At 37.5% G+C, this 27966-nt stretch overlaps 1 protein-coding gene and 1 long non-coding RNA gene across 9 annotated transcripts in view; one reads left to right on the top strand and one right to left on the bottom strand.

The window, feature by feature from the left end:
• ITGB6 (integrin subunit beta 6) overlaps nt 1-27966 on the bottom strand; it is a 55302-nt gene that overhangs the window by 9756 nt on the left and 17580 nt on the right. For all 8 annotated transcript variants that reach the window (XM_065069634.1, XM_065069635.1, XM_065069633.1 and 5 more), the window contains 13 exons: nt 27744-27823; nt 24793-24997; nt 23639-23885; nt 22658-22823; nt 21911-22072; nt 21072-21167; nt 16672-16761; nt 11633-11767; nt 10991-11414; nt 9819-10041; nt 7303-7400; nt 2739-2858; nt 505-671 (listed from right to left, as the gene is read on the bottom strand). In XM_065069634.1, the coding sequence (XP_064925706.1) occupies nt 505-671; nt 2739-2858; nt 7303-7400; nt 9819-10041; nt 10991-11414; nt 11633-11767; nt 16672-16761; nt 21072-21167; nt 21911-22072; nt 22658-22823; nt 23639-23885; nt 24793-24997; nt 27744-27823 (2213 nt within the window). The remainder of the gene's footprint in view (nt 1-504; nt 672-2738; nt 2859-7302; nt 7401-9818; nt 10042-10990; nt 11415-11632; nt 11768-16671; nt 16762-21071; nt 21168-21910; nt 22073-22657; nt 22824-23638; nt 23886-24792; nt 24998-27743; nt 27824-27966) is intronic.
• LOC135579906 (uncharacterized) lies at nt 3744-15667 on the top strand. Its single transcript, XR_010473834.1, has 2 exons — nt 3744-4660; nt 4745-15667. It is a non-coding gene; the product is annotated as an uncharacterized LOC135579906 (long non-coding RNA).

Here is a 27966-nt window from a genome sequence, read left to right on the forward strand (position 1 = left end):
AGGAAAGAAGAAAAGGGAACATGTGGTATAAGCTTGCATAGACATCTGCAAGCTATAGATAGAAGATAAGGCCTGAACTTCTCTGTCCTTTTACCTACGTTTTGGACATTCACTGCTCATCTGTGTGTGAATTCTCATAATGACAGAGGTCATCAATAATATCTCTTTCCCAAAACAGGGAAGGGAAGAGAGGTACACCACTGACAATTACATAGTGAACAACTTTGCTAAGATTAATCAAAGGCAAGATAATAATTAAAAACAACCAATGAAAAAAATGTTATCTATATGCTTTTACATGTGGAAGAAATTAAACCAGGAAATTGAACTCTAGCTATTTTACATCCCATAATTTTCCTTCATAGAATACTAAATGTAGCGAAAACCTACCAGTAAAATCTATCAGTTTAAAAGAACAAAACCAAGACACAGAATTTTAAAGGCAGTTTGCATCATGCAACCAAATTGAAGAATCTCATATAAAAATCAATGCATTTCACGTACCGTTTGCCATTTAACTTTTGACTTTTCTGCTTCAAACTTGGCCACCTCTTTTCGGTCTTGAACTGACACCAGTAATTTCCAAATACAAAGTAAAACAATGCCAATGAGAAGGATAGCAAGGGTGACACCCACCATTATCATTGGGATATTTGGAAGCTGTGGGCAATCTGTGGAAACAAAAGCAATCATGACTGTGGATATCTAATCAATAAATTTTAGGCAATTAAAACCAGTCAGGAGGCATGTTGGGCTTCTCATTTGCTGTGAGCTGCAAATGTCTTTTCCTTCATGTCCATGCTATTTTCTCCTTCTAGCTTGCTAAGGCGTTTGTGAAACTGGCTGAAGAACGTTACATGACAGTATTAAAAACAAATTGTCAACTTCTTCCATTTCTCTATTACCATGTCAATTAGCAGCTACTGGATACACACCAGGATTCTGAGGAGAAAAGTTAGAAAATTATTTTCAGATCTGTGTCAATCTAATTCTGAAAAACAGGGCTGAGTTGACAAGAATATGAATTTTACAACGTTATGGCTGAAGCTCCACTTCAATTATCTGAGATTCAGTGTATTGCAGAAGAAAAGATTCTAGTGAGGTCTATACCAGGGTACAGTCACCAATGATATTGAGAAAATATAAGAAACTGCATTTCATTCATGAAAACAATGAGGAAAAATCCATTAGACTTGTTGAAAACACTGGACTGAACCATTTGAAGGAATTTTGCATTTCAAGTTCTGCAATAAATTTTATCATACAATATTTCAGTGAGTCAAAATTAAAATGGAAGTTTTTACTTTGCCAAAACACTAAGAAGTTTTATTATTTTAATATTAAAAAGTATTGCTCATGAAAGTTAGTGAATGGACTATTTTAGAAAATTTTCTGCTCATTTGTGGCTTAAGGACATTGAAAAATTCATTTCAGTCTTATTTGGCTTACGTGATTGTATTTCACGTTACTTTTTTCTTGATGTCATCATTTAACTAATTCTGAGGGGTCTGGTTTGAGCAGTGGGTTAATGACCGGGCTACTGCTGCTGTCTTAACTTCAGTTCCATAAATGAAGTCAATTTTTTGAGCAGTTTTCCTGTTCTTATATCAGTTACATTCACATGCATCACAGCCACCACAGCACGATAGTTTCAAAGGCCAGGAGCAGAACAGCGGGTGACAGCTGGTTATTGTAGAGTTGTGGGAGGGCCACTCACTGCATAGCGTTTAATGAAACGTGCTTTCCTCAAGATAATTCTTTCATCTTTTTTTTTTTTAAATGCATAATAAATCTATTTAATAAAGAGAAAATCCTACCCTTAAATTATTGAGTCTCAGGAGTGTAGTTTACAAAGAGATCTACTTCTTTAGTACTAGCTTTGTTACAACCATGTTTGCTGTAAGAGTAACCTATACAAAACCAGACTACTGCTCTTATGGTAGAAGGTGCTTCTTTTGCACAGTGAAATCACTTCCATTTTCACATGTATGCTAGAGAAAGGTTACACAAAGGGTTAACAAAATAAATGCCTTTTGTGCCAACAGAATGAGGTTACGAATCTGCATGGCTTTCCCTAAAACATAACTAACACTTTGCACTGAGACACTGGGTGTGTCAAAACAAAAACCAAACAAATGAACAACAAAAAAACCCCAAACAAACAAACAAAACCACACCAAATATTTTTATTTCCTGGAAACTAAATGACAGCTGAAAAGTGGCATCTCTGTGCTCTCCTGCCCTACATAATTAGGAACTTTAATGAAAAATCTGTACTGTTGAATATCTTTTAGCTATGCAAAACATACAGAACTTAATGATACTGCAGCATTAAACACAATTATATTTTGGAATTTCATCAGGTATACCCAATCAGATAGTCTTTTGGATATTTGTCCATCTGTGAAATAGATGTAATTTCAAAGTGAATTATAGGTTTCTCATTAAATGAAAATAACATTTGGTATCATCACCTTAGAATTGCACAGAGCTTTAGAAAAATTAACTTACTCTTGCAGCCCAGGAATCGTTCTGCCCATCTTTCCTGAAATGCCAAGTATTTATTTTACTACCACATCAAATAAGTACTAGAGGAGGTGCTCTTCTGGTTGGGCAGAGGAGAGCTGCAAACACAAGGAGTTCCAGTGCTGCTTAAAAGACCTCAGCTTCTAGGTAGCTCACCCTGCCTGTGTTTTTAAATCAGATTTCATATAAAAAAAGCAATATTCACTGCTTACCTTTCTGTTCTATGCTATGAATGATTGTCCTTCCCTGTTCATCCATAGCCAGTAGAAATGTGGTTATACATTCATTTTCCCCCTGCAAAGAGCAGGGAATGGATTTATCCTCTGCATAAGCTGAAGAAGGAGGGAAAAAAGTCGTTCATCAGATCAAATGAAATTTAACATGTAATCACAAAAGAGACTGCTGGCATCATGTTTGTCACAACCTCATCTGTGGATGGTAAGGAGTGAATGATGAAAGCAGAAATACCCTCAGAATTTAATGACTTTTTTCCAACCCAAGCTTTGTTTTTGATTTTTCTGAATAACAGATCCAGGTGTTGTCAATCTGCACTGATGGTCTAGTGTACCTTATTTATCTGGTGTACTGTGAATTTCAATTAATTGGAAGTGTTTCCAAGATGCTTAACCATCAGCTGCCCAGGAAATGTAATAGCCCCTGATTGCAGGACAAAGTAAACAGCATGTTCTCTTTGGTTTACAGCTACTCCTGCCATGTCTCAATTATATTTCAGAAGTAGGTATACATACACAGCAACGGATACTATTAAAAGGGCTGCCATTTATTTATTCCACAATAGCCCTCACAAATATTAGTGTGTCCAGTGTTGCAACAGTAAATATAGATTAATAATAGAAAATTGCAATTCTGGAATCTTCATAATATTATTCAAGGGGAAGCGGTTAAAAAGTGACCTGACAGTCTGTCCCCATTGTTTGTCTTTCCATTAAATATAGATCTGCACAAAACAATACTTTTGCAGAGCCAAAATATCTGACCTCATAACTGTGTGCAATAATACCTCTGGGACTGAACACTTACTATGTTTCCATGTAACCCATGATTTGAATAACATTGGAAATCTAGGTATGCGTTTCAATACATTTTTAGAAAAACTTCTTAGGTTTTATTTTTAGAGGTAAGGAAAAACAGTAAGCTTCTCAAACATCTCTTTAAAAATATATTGTCACTCTTCATTATTTCTTACCCATTCAAAACTCTTACTGAAATTTCATAAGCAACTGTGCTTATAATACTAAGTTCTCAAACTTTAATATTAATGAAATATAAAGCAGGAATCAGACAGGAATATGGATTTTAAAGAAACTTATGGTACATAAAGAAATAAATGCTCGTTTTTTCATATTGCTTATTATAATAAGGTTTAGTTTTAAAGAAAACAGTATGAAACACCATAGAAAATATGAAAGTATAAATAGTTGAGTACCCTACAGTCCTTTGCTTTGCTTGTTATGAAAAGAGAGTCACATCTGGTTGGATTTTAATGGAAATGTGCTCTTGATTTGTGATAATCTTGCATATAACTTGTTATCTGTCCTTGGTGGCAGAGCAATGTGTCATCCACTAAGGTGACAGGCAGACAAGGCTTGCTGATTTAACAGGATTTGATTTAGTTAGAAGGGCCACAAAGTGCAGATTTAGTGTTCTGAATGAATGGAACTCATTGCCAGGTCACAATTCCAGTAACGCTCTGACAAGTTCTGCAATATTTGCTGTTTCCCAACTCTTTTAAGTAAGCAGATCCAAAGAATACTACTTTGCTTTTTTTTTTTTTTTTTTTTTTAAGAAAATGGTAGCTGCTAGTAATCCTGAAGGCAGAGAAAAACTTGCAGGCGTATTTCAAATAACATCCAGAAGGCAATAACTACAAATATATTAGTTATTTTAAAATTCTATTTTGTAGTTTAATGTCACAATTTGAGACCAAGTGGAACAGAAATCTGATTATGTGCAAGGATGTAGAAATGAAAGCAAAGATGCTAGTTCAAGCTATTCAGAACCCAGCTTACTCTTAGTATTTTTATTTCTCTGATGTTATTTTTAGGATGACAGATTGCTAAGAAAGACTACTGCATGGATTATTTTCAGTTCATCAGCACAAAAATTTGCTTAGGTAAGTAAACTTCTATAATTTACACGTCTGTAATTTTCTGCATTCTGCAGTGGATCATTTTACTTTTCCCACTTCTGCCTGCAGTCTAATTACATTAATTTCAATGGTATTTGAAATCACTGGAGTCACACTGGAAGAAAAATTGGGTAACCATGGCAAGCTGGAGCCTTGAAGTGTGAAAGACTGTTTCCTAACAGATACTTAGATAAAACGTTCAACAAAAAAATACATAAATGACATTATGCCCTTTCTTGTTTGTCTTTTGCGCAATGAAATTCTTTCTTTGAACAGTTCCATCTCACTTTGAGTCAGAACAACAGAGCAGCACTGATATAGAGTTTTTTTGGGCCCCAGCATCCACTTAGTGGCTGCACTAGGAATCTGTGTGGTGTCGACACTATGGGGTAGGAAGAACACCGTGTTTCTGCAAGAACAGTGTAACTGTCCCTGTTGGGCTTGTGGCAGGAACAGCCTGGTGCCCTCTGGCCCGGGTGGTGGCACGAGCCGCTCTTCAGGAATCGCAAATTGTTCCTCCTGGGTAGTGAGTGGAGCAGCAAGGGCTCCTGTTACACCCATCTGGCAAAGCGGGGATTAGCCTAATTTAATATTCAAAATGGATGAAAGTAAATATACAAAGGTGATGCCTGTGTGGGGATGAGCCCAGTAAATGTGAAGCCATCAGCACCCCCAGCGCTGAGATGCCAACCCTACCCTCCTTGATCCCTGGCAAGGCAACTGGTGGGAGCAGCGGGAGAATCCCGGCACCCACGGAACCGAAGACCAGGAGGGGAAAGGCAACAGCTCAGAGGCTAAAACAGGTATTCCCAGGAAACAGGGAAATGTGAAGCCTGCGCTTTTTTATTGCTCCACAGTTCCAGTCATTGTGTTGCAACACATGCATGTAAGAGAGAAAGTAAATCTTTAAGTGCGTATATTTTATTTAACCTAGAGCTATTTCTAGTTTTCAAAAAGCATTGGAGCATTAAATAAACAGTATGCTGCCATATGAAGTTGCTTAATAATCTATCTTAAATGTTATGTGGTGGTCTAGTTATACAACTTTCAAAAATTTTGGAATTTTTTTAAATTAATGTTTTCAAGATTTTTTTTTTCCCTCGGGACTTCTTAATGAAGCTGCCTCCATGCCAAAACCGAGCTCTTGTGCTATTACACAAGCGTTTGGAACAGCCTTTTTTTTTTCCTGGAAGGGTTGGGGTGGGAAGAGTCATTCAGCCTTCACTACAGCAGTTGCTGTAACTGCTGAAAATAACTTTTAAATCCAAAGAAGTAGCTAACAGTCCCAATCAAGGAAGTACAAGACATGAAAAAAATGAAATAAGCAGGAACAGGAGATGACATTGTCATTCTCCTGTTCCTGTGACCTCTGTGTGTATGAACAGAGCCATATAAGTGACTGTTCCTGCTCCTGATTAGTTTTCATTATATTTGAAAGCAGAATGTCTTATCTATTCCTAGCTACAAATACCTGCCATCTGGCAATAGGAACCTGAAAACTTTAGTAACTACAGAGATACCATAAAAGCGCCCTTATGGTTTTTGAGCTTGCAAAATATTTTTTAATATTTATAAGTAAATACTGATGTCTAGAAAGGCAAAGCATAATAATAATTGTAATAAAAATACAAAATTAAAATTAGTTTTCCTTACAAGGGCAATATTTGCAACTTTTGAGCTCTACATTATGGAGTAATGTAATCAAAAACAAAAGGTGTAGCTTTGTTGGAAAGATGTGTATCAGTGAAATTTCTGCATGTGTGCAGCTCTGGATGGGCTTCCAAAAGTTTGCAGGCACAATCCTTAGATGCGCATACAGCGTTCTGCATTGTCATCCTAACTTTTACATTTATCTGATTTAATGCTGATTTTTACATACGTGGTGCAGCTATAATGTGTCCATGTGCTGCCTCACCTAAGAATTGCATTTTGCCATAGGATTGGGGTTAGAGTTGCCATTAGAATAAATACAGACTGCCTACTGTACAGGCAAGCACATTCCTCTGCAGAAAAGAAAAAGACTTTGATGCAGTATTTCATTTAAAGTTATTTTTGTTTTACGTGAGTACTATTTTGTTCAAGGTTAATTCCTATTCCAGAAATTCCTATTGATGGAGTGCAGTTTTGAATTACAAGCAACTGAAAGATGTACTTAGCCTTTAGGATACCAGGAATGTCTCAATAAAACATGAGAAGAAGCAGAATGTCTTTGGCACAGGTAAAAGGGCTGTGTCAGTTGCTGACTGTAATCAGGAGTCTGTATAAGGACTGGAGTCAGGATTTGCATTTTATGGTAAAAGAAGCCACACTGGAACTCCTGGTGCAGGCTGACTTAACCTCAGCGGCTTTCACCAGCCTCTGATTTACAGGGACTGGTATTTATTAACTTCTATCCTTTCTCACATAAACTGCTTATAAAGTAGACATGATCCATTGAGCTAATTAACCCAGAGGGATAATACCAGCCCTGATCTACATTTCCTACTTACCATAGAGGAACCATAGACAGCAATTGCCTTACGATCCCTAATATAATTCCACGGCAGGCTACTTTCAAATGCAAAATTACAGAAAGTGGGAACTATCACTAATCACACACACAGAAAAGGAAGATTGAGTCTACAAACCCTCTGCAGTGCTGACAGTTGCATCAACCAATTTGCATTTTTCACTGCATTCTCTCGGTGACTTGTCATCAGAAGCCAAGTGACACTCCACACAGCTCCTGTGGAAAATAATTCAGCAGCTCATCAATCTCTGCCTGTCACAAAGCACCAATACAAAAGCCGGTATGCATGCATCTGCATTTTAAAAAGAAGCTTAACAAAAGGCCTTGTGCTATGGATACTGTAGTTCTCAGAAATATGATAGGTATTGCCATAAAAAAAAAAAAAAACAAAAAACAACCCAAACCATCCACCCCACCTGAATAAAGGTATTGTGGATAAGCTCTCTCTTGTCCTCTCTTCATTTACAGCTTATTAGCTACCAGACAGAACCCCAGGCAACATTATTCATGTAGGTCTATCAAAGACATGGGGTTACTCACACAAAACATTCATTTTCAAAAGTTCATATTCTGAACTAAGCTCACACTAAATACAAGCCAAAGGAATGCCTATCAGATGAGCACTATTCAGGTGTCTCAACAGATGTCTCTTGAATGTGATTACCTGTCTCAGGAATTACTTACTTAGATCCTAATTATACTAATGCAATTTATTGGAAAATATTATTTAAAACAGAGTCTAAACCCATTCCTTTAGAAGGCCCTGAAAATCTTCCCAGAAATTCAATGAAGATTTTAATAAATCCAGAGTTTATTCATGGAAAGAGGAAAAAACAAATAGAATTCATAAACGAAAATTTTCAACGCAAGATGTATATTGCTTACACTTCACAAATAGCTTCAGCCAGATTGAGGGGCCGAGATTCTGAGAAGCAGCCTGAAGGACTGACTGTTTAAAGAAAAGAGAACTTCAACAAGACATCAAAAAAACCCCTGGCCATCTCCTCTTGCACTGAGTTACATATATCCATGGGAATATGCTGAGGCTGCTGAGATTATCTTCACAAGATGGAGATGACCTTATCACTCACTCTGGAGATGGTGAATAGTAAAAGCAAGTGGGTAATGGGATAGCCTCTATCTCATGGAGGCAAGTTCAGTGTTGTTGGTGGTTTTTGTCATATTTGCCATGTTTCTCACACTACCACTCTTTCTCAGCTGCCTAGCCATTCATCTCAATCCCCTCTGACCTGGTATTTCAGCTCTTTCTATTACTCTACCCCGGTATTCCCAATGTTCTCCCTCTTTTAGCATTTCCTGCCTGCATTTCAACAAGGGAAGTGACCGCAACAGAAATAAAAGACCCAACACCGCATACAATATACACGTTTAAATAGGCTAATTTAGTGCCCAACGTGTGACTTCATATTTCTTATTCTCTGCCAAACTGGGCAGAGCAAAGCAGCAACATTGTCCTTCATGTTTAGAACAGTTGTATACTTTACTTAAAGTTTTGAATAAACTGTTTAGCTTGGGTTTGTAGGTCAAATTTAGCACTAACATACATGATGATTAAATCACATGCCACAGAAGAGCTTCTCATCTCAAATATAGTGCAAACTGCAATGACAGGTATGAAAACAGAGTGGTGGAGAGCTGGTATGGAAAAGAAATGGGCCTCAACTCTGAATAAGTAGATGTGACGTTGTCATGAAACATTAATGCAACATACACTAACCTAATGCTCAGCAAGCAAAACCCAAGTAGTTAATGACATGTATTCTGCAAAGCCCAGTTCAACTTCTAGCTTACATTTCTACTGAAGCCTGCTCATTTTGAACTGATTTTAGCCATGCAAAAGCTTGTGTAACACAAGCATAAGCATGGGTGTACTTAGACTGGTCACCTTTGTGTCACATGTATTTTTGGTTGCTTTTCCTATCAGGCACCGTAGCATACACCATGCATTACAGCCAGAAGGCTGCACAAATTTTGTGTGTTTGGTGAACAGAAGACACTTTACCATTTACAATCAATTTATCATCAACTTATACATGACATACAGCTACTCACTGATTTAATCTCCAGACTTTGACCTAGTTTATCATAGTGGGGGCTCTTTAATTCAGTCAAGCTTAACTGAATTTGGCCTGTGAATTTGCAGATGTGTAAAGCTTGAGCAGACAGCATGACCTTATTAATTTGTATGCCTGAGAACAGTAATACAAATGCAAAGCTTTTCTGTGAGTCCTCATTTTTGCTGTAGCAGCTATGCTGGGATGTTTTAATTCTCTACTGTGTACTGGAAGGAGGTTCATCTGGTTTTGTCCAATGTGATAAGAAAAGACTACCATTCTGATTAGTTGTACAGCCAAGGACAGCAGTGGAAGTGTGATGTTTTACTTGTGTTACTTGAGGTGATTAAATTCTTTTCCATAAAGTTCTTTTGTACAAGAGTAATGCTGATAAATGGTTGATGTACAAGTTACACCTACCCTTCCCAAAGGGCAAAGAAGCTCTTGGGTTCTGATCTGTAAATCCAAACTACAGTAGCAGCAGTAAGCACGCTGCTGAGGCAGGATGGGAAATAGACACCTGGACCATACAAACAGCGGCATAAAACCAGCGCATTACCTCCTGGAACTGCAGGGGTCACCACAGAGAGGGCATTTTTCACATGTTTGGCCTGAAGCCCCTGGATGGGTGCAAGTACAGGACCCACAGATGCATTCGCCTCTCCCACTGCACAGTGTCCCATCCTCAGCAATGCAGGCGCTGGTGTCTGTTGTGCAATTACAGTATTCACCAGTCCATCCACTGTGGCAGATGCATTCCCCACAATCACAGTCACCATTGCCTGGAAAAAACATGTATTATATTTCAAATAATTTTCTTAATAAAAATCTGAATTATGGCCTTTAAAATCATTCTTCATAGCAGATATTTTCCCCTCTCCAACTCTTCTCATTCTTAAACATCCCTAGTCCTCCCACAGTGTTTTCGCTTTTAAGCCAGAAGATGAAATTTTTGCTTAGATTGGCTGTGAACCAGTGCAGCTTCATTCACTTCATCAGAGTCCTCCACATAGATCTTATTCCTTGACAGCGCGCAACCTAATGGGTAAATCCTCCTTCATTTAAAGCAGCATAATTTCAGCCTATCTATTCAGCAAAATCTCATTGCTAGTTCCTGCCAGTTTAATGCTATTTCCATTCTTTCAATAGAATAACTTATGATTTATAATGGTACATCACAGGAAAAAAAAAAAAAAAATATATATATAAATACAAGTTCCCAAATTCTGACTCTATCTTACTAGGACAAAGAATGAAGGAGGTTACTGGGTTAAAATTATGCAGATATCAGAATTATCCTAAAAGTTATGAATTGAGATTAGTATGCTAGTGATTACTATTAGTGATAACTATGTCAGAGTGAAATTGTACAGTGGCTATCACCAATGTATGTTAATATACTTACCTAAACTTCCTTGGAGCTACACTTATCTACAGCCATTAAAAGTCTGACACAGTGTGATGGTAGCAGATATGCACCAGTAAAGTCATGCTAACTTAAGCTAGTGATGGATTGGTGAAAGGTGTCCCGTTTTTAAATTTGAAAACAGTGTGGAAAGTTGTTTCTTGTTTTAAGTCTAAAGATCATTCAGAAACGGTAAATCAGACTTCATACAGAATTGATTGCAACTGAATATATGAAGAAAATATAGATTCCCAAGCTCATAGCTGAGAGCAAGACAATAAAGCTCTAACATGCAGAAGCTACAACGAGCAGCAAAAGGACCATACCGCTACACTGGAGCCCTCTGTGTCTGACGCAGGAGAAGTCGTCACACTCGCAGCGTGGCCCGTACACTTTGCCATAGGGGGACGGGTGGCAGACGCAGCGCCCACAGTAGCAGTCGCCTCTCCCACCGCAGGAGCTCTGGCTCTGCTCAGCCGAGCCCTTGCAGGAGCTGGTGCCCAGGGAGCTCTCGTCACATTCGCAGCGGGGCCCCACGTACCCCGGGCTGCAGATACACACCCCGCACTCGAACGAGCCTCTCCCTTGGTTGCATTTTGGGCTGTTCATCTCGGCCTTTGCCTGGCAGTTGCAGCTGCATTGGGGATTAATCTCCATTTCCAGTGTGTCACTCAGCCCCACTGGTTTTATCACAATATGCTTTCTGTTTTTTTTGCAAGAGGAGAGGCTGACTGTCACATTGAAAGAGACCTGGAAGAGAAATCCGTGGCTGTTCAGAGCTGCAGCACGTGTAGCTCTGCAGGGTGGTCTGGAAGCACATGCAGAGGACAGAACAAGAGGGTCTTAGATACCGCCAGGATTTTTTGTAACTTGTGTGGAGGAAAATTATCTGATAAAGTGCACACTTTCTGTTTCAGTGTCCTAAATTCCCTGGACTTCATGTATTTTGAGAATTCGTTTTTACTTACTGTGTCTCCCACCTTCACATTAGAGCATTTCCTCTGATGTGGAGAAAAGGTCCCATTGTTACAGATGGCTGTGAAGGAGAGATTGAGCCCTTCTGTATCCCCTAAAACCTCCAGCTCTACCTCGGATCTCAGCTCCTTAAAGGAAAAAGGCGTGAGATGAATGAAATGATAACATTGCCAAGTGCTGATAATGCTCCACGTCTTTGTAACGTGGACTGTAACCTACCGTGACCTACACAGGAGTGAATTTATGGGTTGGGCACTTTATTTACAGACTTCTCTGTTTCAAGTAAAATGGGGAACAAGCAAAACAAAGCAAGAGCCGACAGAACCAGCTTTCAGTTGGGAGCAGTGTAGTATCAGTTTAATATCCGTTATCACGGGGCTTATTTCCTGCCCTTGCAGGATAATGAATTCAGTCTTTTATTAAATCATCTTTCATCACTAAGTGCTCAGCTGGCTGATACACGTTTTCCTTTAGCTCTGGTCTTACCGAGGAACAGATTTGTGTTCCTGATTGCACTGCTAGCACCGGGTTTTTCCTGATTAGCCAGCCTATGTCAATATTGCTTCCCGCTTATCTCTCCTGGTAGAATCAAACCTCACAATCTCTCTCACAGCAGGGCAGGCTCCAAGCTCAGTTTTGCCTCAGTGAGAGCCCTCCATGAGTTGGCCTGATGTTTCCAGGGCCAGAGCCAGAGCCCAGACCCATGGTGAGCTCCCTCAGGTGAGGGGCTCACTCCCTTCCTTTCTTCTGATGGAATTTCCTGCTTCATGAGCTCTCAGTGCTATTTCAAGTTATATTCAACAACATTGTCATTTATTAAACTGAGTTGTTCAATCAAACTTTCATTTCTTAAGTGAAAAACTTCCTGAGCTCTCTCATAGCAGGTTTTGATATGTAACTCTTCAAAATATTTTATAGCAACTTTGCTTACACAACTTAGCCTTAATCCAAAGCCTATAGAAGACCACGGGGAAATTCCCTATGACTTAATTGGACTGTGGATACAGTAAATGGAAATTTTTCAAAAGTACCTTAGCAATTGCAGAGCAAAGTCTCACTGAACTTGGCTTTGTGCTCTTGCAAGTTTAACTGCTTTACAAAATACCCCCTGTCCTTCAATCAGAGCATGAGGAGCTCACTGACCTTACTACAGCGAGTCATTCTAGTAAAGGATGACTCACTGAAGGAAAGGTCTGGTGGGGTAAAACAAACTAAAAGTAGAATAGGTATAAACCTGCATAGGCTCCCTGGTCCTTTGCACATGTCCTGGGTTCCCTGGAAACTTGTCCCAGGGTTCTGTTTGGTAGGGTTTTTAAAATGTTTTTGCTTTTGGAAAGACTTGTCAGTGAACCAAAGCATTTTACTAAAGGATAGCAACATGTTGTGCAAGAGGCATTCATGTAATGCCCAGAGCTCTTTCCAGCACACAGCCAGAGCAGTAAAACTGCATCGGGCATCAGGTTGCTAACCTTAGTAGTACCCGATTTTCCCTTGACATGTGTTTCAGAGGTAGGTGCTTATGTTGCTATTGAAACAATGCAGAGATTCCTAGACAATAATTCGTTTGCAATAGCTGGGCTCTCACAAAAGGACAAAATATAGCAAACCTCTGGATAAAACTGGGAATATTTTTATGTGCTAATGTTACAGGAAATACCACCAAAAAGTCCTTCTTCCACCAGCTGTAAAACTATGTGGCTCAAATAGAGGGCAACTGTGAGAGGAAATTCAATGCCGCTGAACACCAAGTCATAATACTTTGAATCCAGGTGTCTGTATGGGTCATTATGAATATGCCTTGCCGTTGTGAGAGGTCAAAATATGTACCTTACACCACTGAAAATGAACACATAAACTGACACACTCCAGTTTCTTCGATCTTAATACGTGTGAGGACTTCTAATGGGATTTTAAATCTTCTAAGCTGTCTGGCCATAGTTTGGGGAAATATAGTGGTCAGTTTAGTGAGTTTTAAGCCATTCACAGAGAAACACTTGTGGTTCCAATTTTTTTCTGAATGAAACAACAGACAAAACAGTTACAAACTTGTTTCCTTATGTTACCTGTCCTGTTTTAATATATTTTTTCTTTCGTCTTATTTTCCTGTAAATGAAAAAGGAACCAAACACTGGGAAAAAAAAAAAAAAAAGTGGAATTTTTCTGAGATTTTAAAATCCTGGAATAACAAACAGCCTGATATCTGTCACAAGGCAATTTAGCCTACAGCTCTGCAGTATAAAGTTATGCAGAATTCAGTGTTGAACAAAGCAGGCAGAAATATGCTTACAAAAGAAAATGAATCATACTTGGAAAGAACACGGGAACTGCTTATAACAAATATTTTGACAGCTCAGACTTTCTTAACTTGCTTACTTCCTCTCTGAAGCTTTTAGATAGCAACACATAATGAATGGTATTAGCAAACCTGGTGTTTGTACAGCAAGCAAAGACTCAAAAGCACTTTAAAATCATTAAAAGATTTAGCCTAACTCTGCTCTTTTGGAGAAAATAGTTATTTATTCTTTTTTTGTGGATGAAGAAGCAGAGACAGTGGGTGTTGAATTACACTGAGATGGCTGTTACAAAATGGAATTAGATCTTCCGTCTTGCATGTGAGTTTTAACTCTCATTTCTTCCTTTCCAATCCAAAGAAATTCAGATGCCTTCATTTATTAAGGTGGTTTTTAGTGTTTCCTACTAGGAATATTTTCAATCATGAAGCAATAAGGCTGTTAAATTTAAGATTAAGTGTAATAAAATGGGCTCTGGGAAATTTTGAGTGTGACATGTTACTACTTGTACACTTTGTACGTTTTGAAATGTATGTGGAATTTTAAGAACCTATGAGCAACTCCAGCACATGGTACATGCTGTACCTGAATGAGGACATGACAAGTTTTGGCCGGCAGGCAGGAGCACCGTCCCTGCAGCCGCCCTCCTGCTGCTACGGGAGGGGAGCGAGGAGTTGGAACCCTCCTCCAGACCCTGCCCACAGCACGGCTGAACCCAGGACCGGCCAAAAAACAACTCAGGAGCTGCACTAGGGTCACCACTGACAGCTCTGGGAGATGAACTGCTCAAAGCATGCACCAATCAAAAGCCGACAATGTCCTGGGTGTCACAAGCAAGGATGCTGAGAAGACAGCCTCTGTCTAAACCTTAGCATAACCTGTCTCGCATACTACAAGCTCTTCTGGTCTCCGCATCTCAGAAAGGGGATGAAGCAGCCAAGGAGAGACTCAAAAGACTTGGATTGTCCAATCTGGAGACAAGATTGCAGGGATGAACAGTGTCTACATGATAAAATACTATGAAATAATGAAGACATGAAGATAGGGTGAATGCAGAGCTGTTATTCACCAAACCCTGTAATACCTGAACTCAGGAGCACTTGGTAAAGCATAGGGAGTAGTTTAAAATGGGAAAAAGAAAAATCTATCCTGACACAGTTCAACTGAAATCCTTTTTGCCTCAAAACACAATGGAGACTGAAAGTATCAGCAGGTTCAAAAAGGAGAGCAGGAAAAAAATGGACAATAGGTACCTAAGCAGACACTAAAGGGAAGAGACTGGGATACACTCTCCACCTTTCCAGTGTTCCAGCAAGAAAGATGCTGTGATACTGCAACTAGAGGAAGCACCATTCTGCACTCAACACAGTGTTACAGCAAAGGCACCAGAACACAGCACTGGGACAATTATTTTATGTTTTTCCATTACTCACTGGACAACAAAGTGGTATTTCAGCTGTTAAATGTGGGAACCTCTTCCTATATGTTAAAATGCCAGCCTCAAGAAATCCTGATAGAAACCAGAACTAACAACAGGTTGGACTCCAGAAATGAAATCCTGGTGCCACTGGGTGTTTAGTAATAGCTTTGTTTATTTAAAGATTTCCCTCTGTATTTATTACAATGTGTAGACTCCCAATGTTAAACTTGAAGTTCTTTGGTTATTTAATTTTCCATAGGACAGAGAACCTTGTGGTATTTTGTATTTCATTAAAAACAAACAAACAAACAAACAAATCCATGACTCACCTATTGTATTGCTTTTATAAGAGTTATAAGAATTGTAAGAACTGGTTTGTCTTCCTGTCATCAAGACCAAAATAATTTTGGGCATAATAATGATCATCTCATTCAGGTGATAGAAGGAAGGACAGAAAAGAAGAAAAAACAAAGCAAAACCAAAGGTAAGGAGAGAAACAGAAGCTATTTGCAAAGAGTTACTTATTGTAGGCAACTGGTAGAGCAGGTTTTTAATAAAAAGGGGCTGAGATGAAAGAGAGAAATCTATGGGATATCAGCAAAGATGTAAATTAATATATCTGTGTAAAGACATGTAAAACTGTCTAAAACATTCCCCTGAAGAAGAGAACCAGTCAGCTAGGATGCATTTTGCAAACAGAGCTCTGAACAGCAGCACTGTGTTTAAGTTCCTCTCATCTTTACAACATTTCTTGGTATTATCTAAACAAACCTGTTCAAGTCTTGGTGGTATCTAAACACACCAAATTAATATCCTGTGTTCTGCTTCTTAAAAACCTCAGAACAGCCTCACAGGGGCAGCATCAAATTGCTAAAGCAGAGAAGAGCACTGAGCACAGGATAGTGCTTTTTTCACCAGATACTCCTACAGAGTGACTGTACATCTGCTCAGGTGACAGCTACTGATGGGGGGAGAGTGGAGTCCCCATAGAAGTTTTGAACCAGTAGACTTGAATAACTATATTAGAAAAGGCTTAAGAGCAGGTGTGAAATACAGGACTATGAAGAAGGCAGGACAGATGAGACACTGATGTGAATTCAGCACTCCAGCATAACTGAGGAACAACAGAAGGTTATAGGAATTTTGTTTCTGTGCTCACTTAATCCTCAGAGAGAACAAAACTTGTCCTGTTAAGGTCAGCATCTAAGTGTAAAAAAATATCTTATTGTAATCAGTGCAGAGCAATAATCAAAGACACTTGTTCTTACCAAACTGCAATCTCATTTTGAAAATACAGACATGCAGGAAGAAAACTTCTTACCTGATATGCACCGATGATCAGCTGGAGAATATTTCCAGAATCCTTCTGTAGCCGTCCAACAGTAGCTCCAGGAATAAGCTTTGCATAGTTCTGGGGGAAAAAAAAGGCATAAAAAAAGAGTAGTTGACAAGAAGCTACCACCTGGAAAAGAACAAAATATATTGGTCCCAACTAAAATAAATAATAGTGACATTTTCTAGGACCCTTGCAGACTCAATAACACACACCCTATTGAAAAATTCCTGTGGAGAAGAGGTAGTTTCATTGAAAATTAATTGGACACATATTGCTAAATCACCTCTGTGTACTTGGAAGTTTGATACTATAGTAATTTTAAGCTATAATTTTTCAAACTTAGAATGAAGATATATTCTATCAACAGTTGTGTTTTTCTCTAATAAAAATAACCAAAAAACAGATTCAGCTGCTACTGTTGCTCTACTATTTGAGTGTCTTGGACCTTGCATTGAATAACAACAATCACTTTTTTATTTTTGCAAACAACTGAGCACCCTGAATTGTGGTTAGTGAGGACACAGAAGAAAGTTAAACTAAGGGCTACAAGAACTTCAAACAAATGCCCTTAGGAAACTGCTGCTAGTTTGTGATTGATGTAACACCCCACATGTATCCTAGTGGTCTGTTTTTGTGATTGATTGTATGTTGACTTTATGAAAATAATATAGTGCCAATTTAATAATTAATTTCAGTGACAAGTTTTAACTTATTTTTGCATTAAATTGCACTGTGACACTAATATGCCATCTAGCAGCTAGTTTTTAAATATGCTTGATTAAAATTTATCTTGCCTGATTGTTAACTACATGAACTTCTCATTTGTGCCCATGCCTTTTGAAAATAAGTGTTCATCATTAGAAACACACATCATACTATTCATTTTCCTTTGCAATTTATCATATAAATGCTGTTATTCTAATTTTAAAAAATTCCAGAGCACTATTAATAAAATGGATAATTTGATACTCTTATATCCTTCTTACACTTTACATCTCCAAAAGCCCTGTTATTACTTTATATATTATGTATGGAATACTTATCATTCATTAGATTTCTAAAGTGCTATTGTAAATCAGTGGGATTAACTGCATTTTGTGTTACAGCTGGTGACTTTGCATTCCTCACTCCTCCTGTGACTAGGATTCTCAGAATACAGAAACTGCATTTTATACACGTGGACCTTTCGGGAGATAATTATAAGAAAAGTTGATAAACATAGAATTCAAAGTATAGCACAATTTAATCTGTGGTATGCAAAACAAACAGCAGGCATATACTGTTCTGAAGACTTTGGTTTATCTTTCCTCTTTGAACAAAAATTTTCTGCATGGCGATACAAGGATGACGTTGCAAGCCCAGACTAAGTGTGTATCTCCAGTCCCTTGGTTAAACCCTGCATTTTAGCACATGTTTCTGTTTAATCATTAACAAGGTGAGTCAGACAGATGCTTTTGGAGTGCTGCTATCATCAAACTATCCAAAGGATATAATGCAATTTAGTCTTTTAGCAAATATTCCTTAAAAGATGACCTGCCTTTTCAAAGAGATACACTAATTCATGCTAGTGAAATTTGACAATTACATATTTGAGTTCAGTGGCTTTATATCTAACTTTTAGTAGTGCAAATTTTCATCATAAATAGAATGTCACGCCAAATTCATAAAAATAATTTGAAATTATATACAAGTGTGGAGACTGGAGTATTTTTAGTTTGATTTTGAGCAGTGAAATGCAGTGTGAAATAAACAATTTGCGAGCCACATTCTCCTGTGATGTAAAAAGAAATAATTGTTCAAAATGAAACAATTTCTTTTTCAAAAGAAATGCTGCTTAGTCAGGACTAAAGAGGGAATCTTTTTCTGCGTCTAAGTTTGAATAAATTTTTAAAGAATTCTGCTTGAAAACAAATAATATCAACTAATAACAACTGTTTCATGAAACCTTAAATAATGGTGTTTTCTTTTACACCAAAATAGGATCTACACAGTTTGTCAAAATACCATTATTATTGCAATATTCACAAATGCTTTTTGGGTGGATAGCTTTTACAGAATAAAAACATCCCCTGCTGCTTTGGTAAGAGTCAGCTGAGACTAATGGTGCAAAAACTTAGACATGTACAAATATATTTTAAAAGACCCTTTTTTGGGGGAAAAATAGGGTTTTTTATAAACAATCTCAAAGTGTCAGGGCCCAGTGTAAGGAATTTCCTCCCCACTCTTGCATTTAATTTTGAGTAGGCTTGTAAATGTTTCCACATGACTGCTTTTAAAGTTCTTGTGGTCAGGGAGAGCATCAGACTGAAACCTTCCCCCTGTTTAGATTGCTGTGCAGTAGCTCTTTGGTTACATGGCAGGATTAAAACTAAAACCAGCTATGTTACAAGCATACATATTCTGTGCTTGTGCAACCCATAATATTTGTGTGTTAGATAATGATAAACATACATGTGGATAAATTGAAAAATCAGTTGACCTGGATCAAGAATATTAAAAGACTAAATTATTTTGGGCTAAATTGTTGGAGATTATAAAGGCTAGAAATATAAAGTCTATATTTGGTAGTCTGCATGCTGCACTTAAGACTAACGGAATCTATCAAGTCTATTTAAAGAGGTGCTTTCTAGGTCCTCACAGCCATTTTAATGTACATTTGTCCCAAAGAACTGCATTATAAATAGCAATGGTTAGTTTTGGGGTCTGATATAATTAGGTGCTGAGTTCAAGTAGGTTTGAGCTGAGGTATTTGGGGAGAGGGTTCCCACCTCAAAGGATAATTAAGTTTGCGAGGGTTTTCTGAGAGAGATTGCAGGATCTCCATCTCTCAGGTTTTTAAAAAGAAGTAAAACACCACGACAAAGTGGTTTAATAGTGGTGCCCAGTGTCAGTTTTGGGTCCTCTCCCAGCTCTTCCAGGTTGCCTGAGCAGTTTCCTTAACACAAGAATAACTCTCATTGTCTTGCTTTGTTCTTTTTACATTCTTAAGCATGGATAGCTGGTTATTTATATTAGAAATCTGAATAATGCAGATGAAAACATGACACTGTTGTCCTGTTTCCAGGTCCTATGTATACCCTTGAAACTATACTGTAGTGTGGAAAAACTGCAGTGAGCCTCATATCTGATTTTCTTGTACTTGCTTTGACTGATTTTCCACATCACCTGCAGGACAGAAAGCAGACTAAAACATCTATAGCTATCCAAATAAGTGACAGGAAGCAGTATTGAAAAGATGAAAGCAGCAAATAGAATATATTGGAAGGGCTTACTATATACCCTACAAGATAGAAGACAGTCACACTTTTTTTCCTAACAAAGAAAGTAACAAGAACAAACCATTCCACAGTTGGGTTGACAGTGGCTTGCATTTTTCATTAGCTATAAGTCTTCATTTTGTATTCCCAGTGAAGAAAGGGTGCCACTTGATAACTTTGGTACTGGTATAACACTGACACAGGAATACTGAAATAGAAACCCCTGGATAAGAACACTGTTGGTCAACTCTGAGGGTGACCACCAGCAGTTTTCAAGGGAAAATACAATGCCATCAGTAAAAGAAAAGTTTATTCGGACAAAATAAGGCTCTGTAAATTAAAGAGATACTTCCAAACTGCCTCCTAGAACAGATCTTATTCAAACAGCTCCTACTAAATCAAGAAAAATATTTCACTTGTAATTAATTTGCCCTTATTCAGAAATAGTTGAGCAATAATAACATTTAGCAAAAGTTCTTTAATGTCCAGATTTTAACTAATCTATGTCACAACTATTGAATCCTACTGGATTTTTAAGTGATTAACTTCTGTTGTTGCTGGTCAATCTAAATTGACTTCAGCTCAATTAAATATTAATATATATAATATGTATAATATATATAATATATATATTATATAAAATATATATAATATATATATAATATATATTATATATATAATATATATAATATATATAAAAATATATAATATATATATAATATATAATATATAATATATAATTCAATATTCAATATTCAAATCTGCTCCAAGATGCAGAATGATTCCTCCCTTGTCAAGACTGCAGTCTTAATAAAATACAAAAGGCTAATCATAATGATCACACTGAATATTTCAGCAATGCTTAGTCTAAAAATCTTTGACTTAAAAATTAGTGTGATTCAACTTGAAATCCAGTTTAAAAGTTAGCTAAAAACATCAAAATCAATACATGAAGAAGCACTTTCTAAGTAAAACAGCCATTCTATGAAATAATTTCTTAGCTATTTCTATTATAGAAATATCTTACACAATTCGGTTCTTAATACTAGAAATACTATGTCGGCTGTGAAAGGGTGAACCATAAAAGGGTGAACAAATATCGGAGAACTGAACATATTAGTTGCTCACCTCATATATGTGAACTTGCTCATTTGTTACAGCAAAAATTAATAAAACATTGTTTTTCACAAGTTTGTCAATTAATTGTCCAATTGTGGGATACTCCTGCAAACAAACAGAAGAGAGCCACATCAATCAATTTTTCACGTGTGTACAGTTGTTAATTCTCTTCCATGAAATACACATTCAAATGACCGTAAATAACACTGTATTTTCTGTATAGTATAAGCTGTAATTAGTCACTACAAGTATACAACATATAATATAGTGTATATAATTTCCTTGCCTCGTTTTTAAGAAAACCCCTCTGAGAAAAATACAGCGCCAGCACCCATACCAGAACACTTGCTCAGTAGCACTGTGATATATATAATCTAAAGAATAACACTGCACCAGAGCAACATGGAATTTGTCCTCCACTGAACACTGTAGTGTATATATTCAATATTTTTCAACACCAAATCTTAAGCTGGTAAATTCTCATATGTGAACAGTGTCCTACAATTTCCTGAACTCCTCCTGAATTAACACCCTTACAGGGAACATAATTAATGCAAATTTTGCGTTCCTTGCAGAAGGAAATACTCCTCAGTGCAGTTCCCTGTGTTTTCTGGGTTAGCAGAGATAAGATTTATGCTTTCTTTTTTCCTGGTTATAATCTATCCTAACTGTCCTCTTTTTACTGAAATGTGCAATTACAAATAAAATAGATTACATTAAATATCTGGATTCCTCAACTTTTACACGTTTCAGTGAGAAAGGTATACTTTCATTAATTTTTTAAGTTGCTCATGTTAGGCTTTAATTTTCCCGAATACAAGAGTTGTACAAAATTCATAGTAAATTACCAGAACAGTTGACATGGAATATTCATTGTTGTGGTCCAAATGACAGTTCCCATCATTAGGAATAACAATCCCTGCCAGTTTACTGTCCATCCCAAAATGGGAATCAGCATCACTCACAAACACCAGCAAGTGTAGAGAATCATTCCTCCATCCAATTTTTTCCTGTCATTTAAAATAGATCAGTTTAGCAGGCTGTATTGCACCCATAATATAGGAAAGCAGCAAAACAGTTGCAGAATGGCCTCTCAAAAAAAAAAAAAAGTAAAGGGAATCACTTTAAAGGGAGCGTCAAAAACATCACAACATCTCTTAAGATACGATATTCATTCCATTGTCTTTTGCTATCATTTTGTCTCCTTGTTCTTGTGTTTAATAACACGGACTGGCCATGTTCATGTCAATCTGCTTAGTACTCTAAGTATAGTTAATAAAAAATATTTAAAGAAAAAACAACTAAGAAAACAGACCCAGTAATTGTTGAGTTTGGGTTGGGGTTTTTTTGTTGTTGTTTTGGTTTTTGTTTGTTTGTTTTAACCCCTGGTGATTAAAAAGAAACACTAAAATAGTGCAATATGCATGTTTTACTTGGTACTGCCAAAAGTGTTTTCACACAAATCTAATGAGGCTCTTCAACTGCACTAAAAATATCTTGGAAAATAATGATTTGCTTCTTTGAAATGCAACCACGTAATACTAGAAGTGGCAATATACAGAATAATTAATATTATACCTAGAAGTTTCAATTACCTTGCAAACAGCTGCCTGCATAATTGCATCAAATCCTCCCTCTGGAGTGTCTATATTAGCAGATATTCGCTGTCCTTTCACAATTTCATTGAATTTTTCAGCATCATTTGTCAGTGGCAAAACATGTTTGTATCCAAAGGTGGGTAAGCACTCATATGGCACACTTCTAAAAGATAAGTGAGATAACTTATGGATAATACAGAGGAAAGAATCACTACAATGACTATTTCACAGGCCTGTCTGGATTTGGTTTTGGCCATGCACCTCCACGTCTGAGACATCTAGTGATAAATGTAGGAGCATCCAGTGAGGTGGGCAATGCAAACAGATTTGCATAAACCCTGGGAAATGGCTCTGAGAGCCAAGTGATTCAGTCAGTTCACAAGGTGCAGTCCTTGCTGTGCCTTGTTTTCACACTCAGAAGCACATTAGGATCTGCAGTCCCTTGATGACATTCAGAGAGCACCACCAGGCTGCTGCAGTCCCGGGTCAGGCTGCAGAGCATGACTGCTTCTCTGCAGAGGGCAGGAAAGGGCTGAACGGTACTGTGAGACCTAAAGGGAAAAAACCTGGGAAAACAGCATTGATGGGTACATGAAACTGCTATTCTGTGTTGGGTTTGAGTTTGCACCTGCTTGGTATATGTCATTATATATATATATATATATATATATATTTTCAAGCAAGTCAAAGAAAAATACGTAATTATTCTGTATACCTGTTTGTTAACCCATTAAGTACGTTTATAACTTGTCACAAAAGCTAAAAAGCAGAATCAGTCCCAGATTACTCTCTCCAAATAACATAAGACTCAACAGAAAAATGACCAGAGTGCAAAAGAAACAAATCTTGTTTCCCGAACTGACTCAGTTACAGCTGGAAGAGATTCCAATGAGACTGTTGAACTGAATTTTACTCTAAATATTAATATTATGACTTAATGCTGGCATGCAAACAGAGATAGATATTTTCCTTGCCTACCTACAAGGGTTGTTTATTTCTTCAGCTGTAGTTTTGATAAATGGTGAAACTGGTTTTTCAACAAAAGATCCAAAGCCCAGTCTGAAGTTACTTGTCAGTTTTGACATTTCTTTGGAAAGAGTTGAACCCAGTTCTTTGATTGTATTCAGATCATCATCCATGGAGGCTGAAAGATCCATGAGGTAATAGAGATCAATTGGATAATCTTCAGTTTGCCGAACCTTGATCTGTATTGTTTCTTCATGTCCTGTTAAGGTCATGGGAGAATGGGACACATATTAGCAATACTACACAAGAGTTACGAGCAATGCCATTTTCTTTGTAAAGTTATATATATGGTGAAAAATATCTAGTATTTTAAATCACCAGCAGAACTAATAAAAAAAACTTCAAAAATTCTCAGTCAACAAAATTCTCAAACTGGTTCTGAAAAATTAAAAGCAGTTCTAGTGGTGATTTTCTAAACTGTTCTTCAGTAAAGCCATAAGCACAGATTTACAACTGATTGCTATAATTTGGAAAAAAATACAAGAACAGCACTTCAGCACTATGCAGCTTTAGAGATGGAGCTAATTAAAACTAAAGGTAGCACTTATGGGACATTTTTAACAAAACCAGAGTGTACACACAGGTTTTATTCTCAGTTCCAACACTATGATATAACAAAACTAGGTGACTCTTACATTTCTTTATTACAAGTTTTCTCCAGGAAAAATTGACATCCCAAGGACTCTAAAGTAGACCTGGGGCATTTCCATAAATGTCACTGGTACCTTGTAAATCCTCAAAGCGACAATTTATGCTGCCTCTGAGACGTGCTCCTTTGCCAGACCTGCATGGGAAAGGCACAGGAGCAGGGCTGGGGAGGTGGGGGCAGTTGCCATTCTCTCACTGCCACCTCAACAGCAAGAGAATAGAAGAACTAAAAATATATATTTTTACTTCTATTAGGTACCCAGCACTACTGGAAATATTTTGAACTCAGTTGAACCTAGTTTTCATCTGAGGTGTAAACAGATAATTTTGGACTCAACACAGATTTTTTATCTTTATTCTATCAAGATTTTTTTTTTTTTTCAGACCAGTCAGAGAAGCTTCAGTCTATCACATTGGCTGAAAAAAAATACCCCACATCTATGAACTGAGTGACTTACCTGGTCGCAGCCAGAGGCTTAATTTTTGAGGAGAAATCTGTGTGACATCAGAATTGTTGTTCTGGGTTGCTACAGTTAGAGGCTTGTTTCTGTGAATTTCTACTTCTGAAATGGGAAATTCAATCAAACTCAACTGGCATCCTTTTGACAAAAGGTTCCTTGGGGTATCACACCTCCCATGAAATCCAGTTGAGTCTGTGTAATTCTAAAGCAAACAGGAGAAGGAAGGGATGAGTTAAATGTATTTACTGACCAGCCACCAGCACCTGGCTGACAAAAGGTCAATCAAGCACAGGGGAACAGAAACAAAGGTGTAAGTTAGTACGAATTAGTGCAGAAAGAGATCTAAGTGACACAGAAATCTGAATTTGCCCTTCATGGATCATGTCACACAGGTGTATAATTAGTGTAACCTGAGAGAAAGTGCTCTATTGTGGGGGAATGGGAATTGTGCCACTCACTGCATCTGGCTTCTTGCTGTACTGGGAATGATAACACAAAGCCCCTACTAGCCCCTCTTTTTTTCTAGGATTAAGCTGGAAATTCATCAGTCTTTTCAAAACTGTTTCGAATTGCTGATGAAGCAACATCATTTAATAACAGAAGAGGTCTTGCAGATGATAAACTCCTACAAATGTTGTGACAAACTGATGGTGTCGTATGCAGTATTCACCATTTTTTTCTGACCTACTCTTTCTCCTCAAGACTCATTTGCCGTGTTCACTGAAGCAAGTAGCAAGTCCTTGTTGCTCTGCCTGGTGGCCAACAGGCCCCACAGCCTCCCTGCATCCCTCCCTCCATCACTCCCCAGCACTGGCAGGGTTCCAGCATCCCCATCTCTATCTGGTTACATTTGGCCCAGCATCCTACTTGGCCTTCTCATCTCCAGAGGAAATCACAAGCCTATCGATGTCAGTTGGATAGCTTGCAGTTTATTGTTGTTACTCATTTCAAAGCACTTGACATGCATTCCTTTCCACAACACTGCTGTGGGGTAGGTACTATCCCCACGTAGCAGTGAAGTTAATGGTTAGTTTTACAAAGAGGCTTCTGAGCCTTATTAGCATTTCTTAGAGCTGTGTCTAGAGTTTAGATGCTCAAAACCAGTCAGCTGCCTCGTGAACTGGAAACTATTCTGGCCTGCAAACCTTTTGACCAAAACCTTGGGAATGCCCAGCAGAACTGGTACCAAAACACTGAATTCCTGGCTGGTGGTCATGGGACCCTACCATGGGGCTGCTCTTTTCTCCAGGACTTGGATAAACAATCTGGGTTCAGCCATTAAGCCACAAATATTCTCTGAATTCAGTCACTGAAAAACTTCCCATCCAAAGCAAAACAAATTTATTTAAACCTATTAAAATCAGAACTAGGACCCTTCTTTCCACCAAAAGGTCACCCTTCATGACTGAAAGTTATCAGGGATCTTATATATTTTGGTGGAAGCAATGTTGAGACATCTGATGGGAATAGTGTTTCATTATTCTTCAGACCAAATCTGATGTCTTCAGACCAAATCTGATGTCTTTGCTCAGGCAAACCTCTCACCACTGCTTTAAATACAGGGAACATAAAAATCATGTCTCATTATAGTATCATTATAAAACTTTCACAGGGACATACGTATCATCTCCTTTAGTTACACACTTTGAGTTGGTAAACTTTCATGACAAGCTCATAATTCAAATACAATTACAAAGTGCATTTTTATCCTGCAGAAAACAGTGGTTTCTTTGGAAGCAGTTTTGTTTACTCTGATACTAAAGCTTCTATGTCTTTCGCACTCTTGATGTGTTCTCTAGCAAACAAGTGAATCAGTCTATGAACAAAGACAAAAAGTCATATTTACTACTCAAGTTTTGAATAGTTCCACAGTTAAAAAATAAATAGTGTCTCATTTTTGTCTTCTGAAAATACATGGCAGTAGTCAAAATTATGTGATCTAATAGGATTTTCAGGAAAATCCTATTTTGTTTCTTAAGTACAAACATAAAAACCACTGCAAATGTGGATGTTGTTCGGGGTTTTTTTCCATGGTAACATTTTTTGCAAACTGCTATTTTATTTTTAGCAAACTTCTTTTTTTTTTTTTTTTTTTTAAGTGTTGTTTGGTGTTTATCAGCTACTTCACAAAGCAGTGTAGTATTTGTCCCATCCCAGATATTACATTGCTATTCAAAAAAAGCAAGAAATACTTTTAACAGCAAAGGTATAAACCAGAAACTATAATTTAAAAAAATATATATTTATTTTCTTTCTGTATTATTTCTGGTAAGTTTTTAATTGTGATAGCTGACTATCTTGCTAACAGTAGTGAACTAAGATCTAGAATATTTACTATGAAGTAGGGAGATATTATTTAGTATCATTTACAGGTGAAATTTTTAAAAGTGGAGATGTTAAGTGACTTGCCTGGGATTACACAGAAAGCTAGCAATACATATACTGGAAGCAAATCTAGATTATTTTAAGCCAATTGTTTTAGCCAAAACACACCTATATCATAATAATTACAAAACAGACACTATCGTCATACTTTAAATCAACCACAGATTAATCATTTGTATATGCAAACTGACTGGAGGGCCTTCTGTTTACACTGTCTCACTTGGTATATAATATGCAAGATGCAGTCTGGTCTCTGACTTGATGTCTGGTGCTTCATCAGCAGCACTGTGGGTGAATGAGCCTTAAGGCTGATGACCTGAGCCCCTCTAACAGCACTTTTATTTCTGCCTTAGATGAAGAAGGTTGTCTTTTCCCTTTTTTTTTTATAAATAAGACCATAAAGTCTAGATTGAATTGCACTTTTGATCCCCAGGAAGGCTTCACTAAGCACTGCATGCATTACAAAACCACAGGCTGACCCAATTAAGTCAATTTTTCATCACTCAGAGCTACTACAACATTTCAAGTCTTTCTTTGAAATTTTTTTATATTGTTTACTCTACCTCTTGAAAACACCAAGCGCATTGTGGTCCGGAAAGCAAACAATCTTCACAAGTCACTGCTCTTTCCTGAGAACAGGTCCCTAAATTTAAATCCAAGAAGATAAAAGACTATTAATAAGGTGTTTAATCATTCAATTTAGGAAAAATCTTGTCATTTAGAGTGTGTGGGAGGTGAAAAATGCATATACCATCTTTACGATTAGTGATAAAATTCCTTGAAAAA

Source organism: Columba livia, chromosome 7, assembly GCF_036013475.1.
Source record: "Columba livia isolate bColLiv1 breed racing homer chromosome 7, bColLiv1.pat.W.v2, whole genome shotgun sequence".
Taxonomy (NCBI): domain Eukaryota; kingdom Metazoa; phylum Chordata; class Aves; order Columbiformes; family Columbidae; genus Columba; species Columba livia.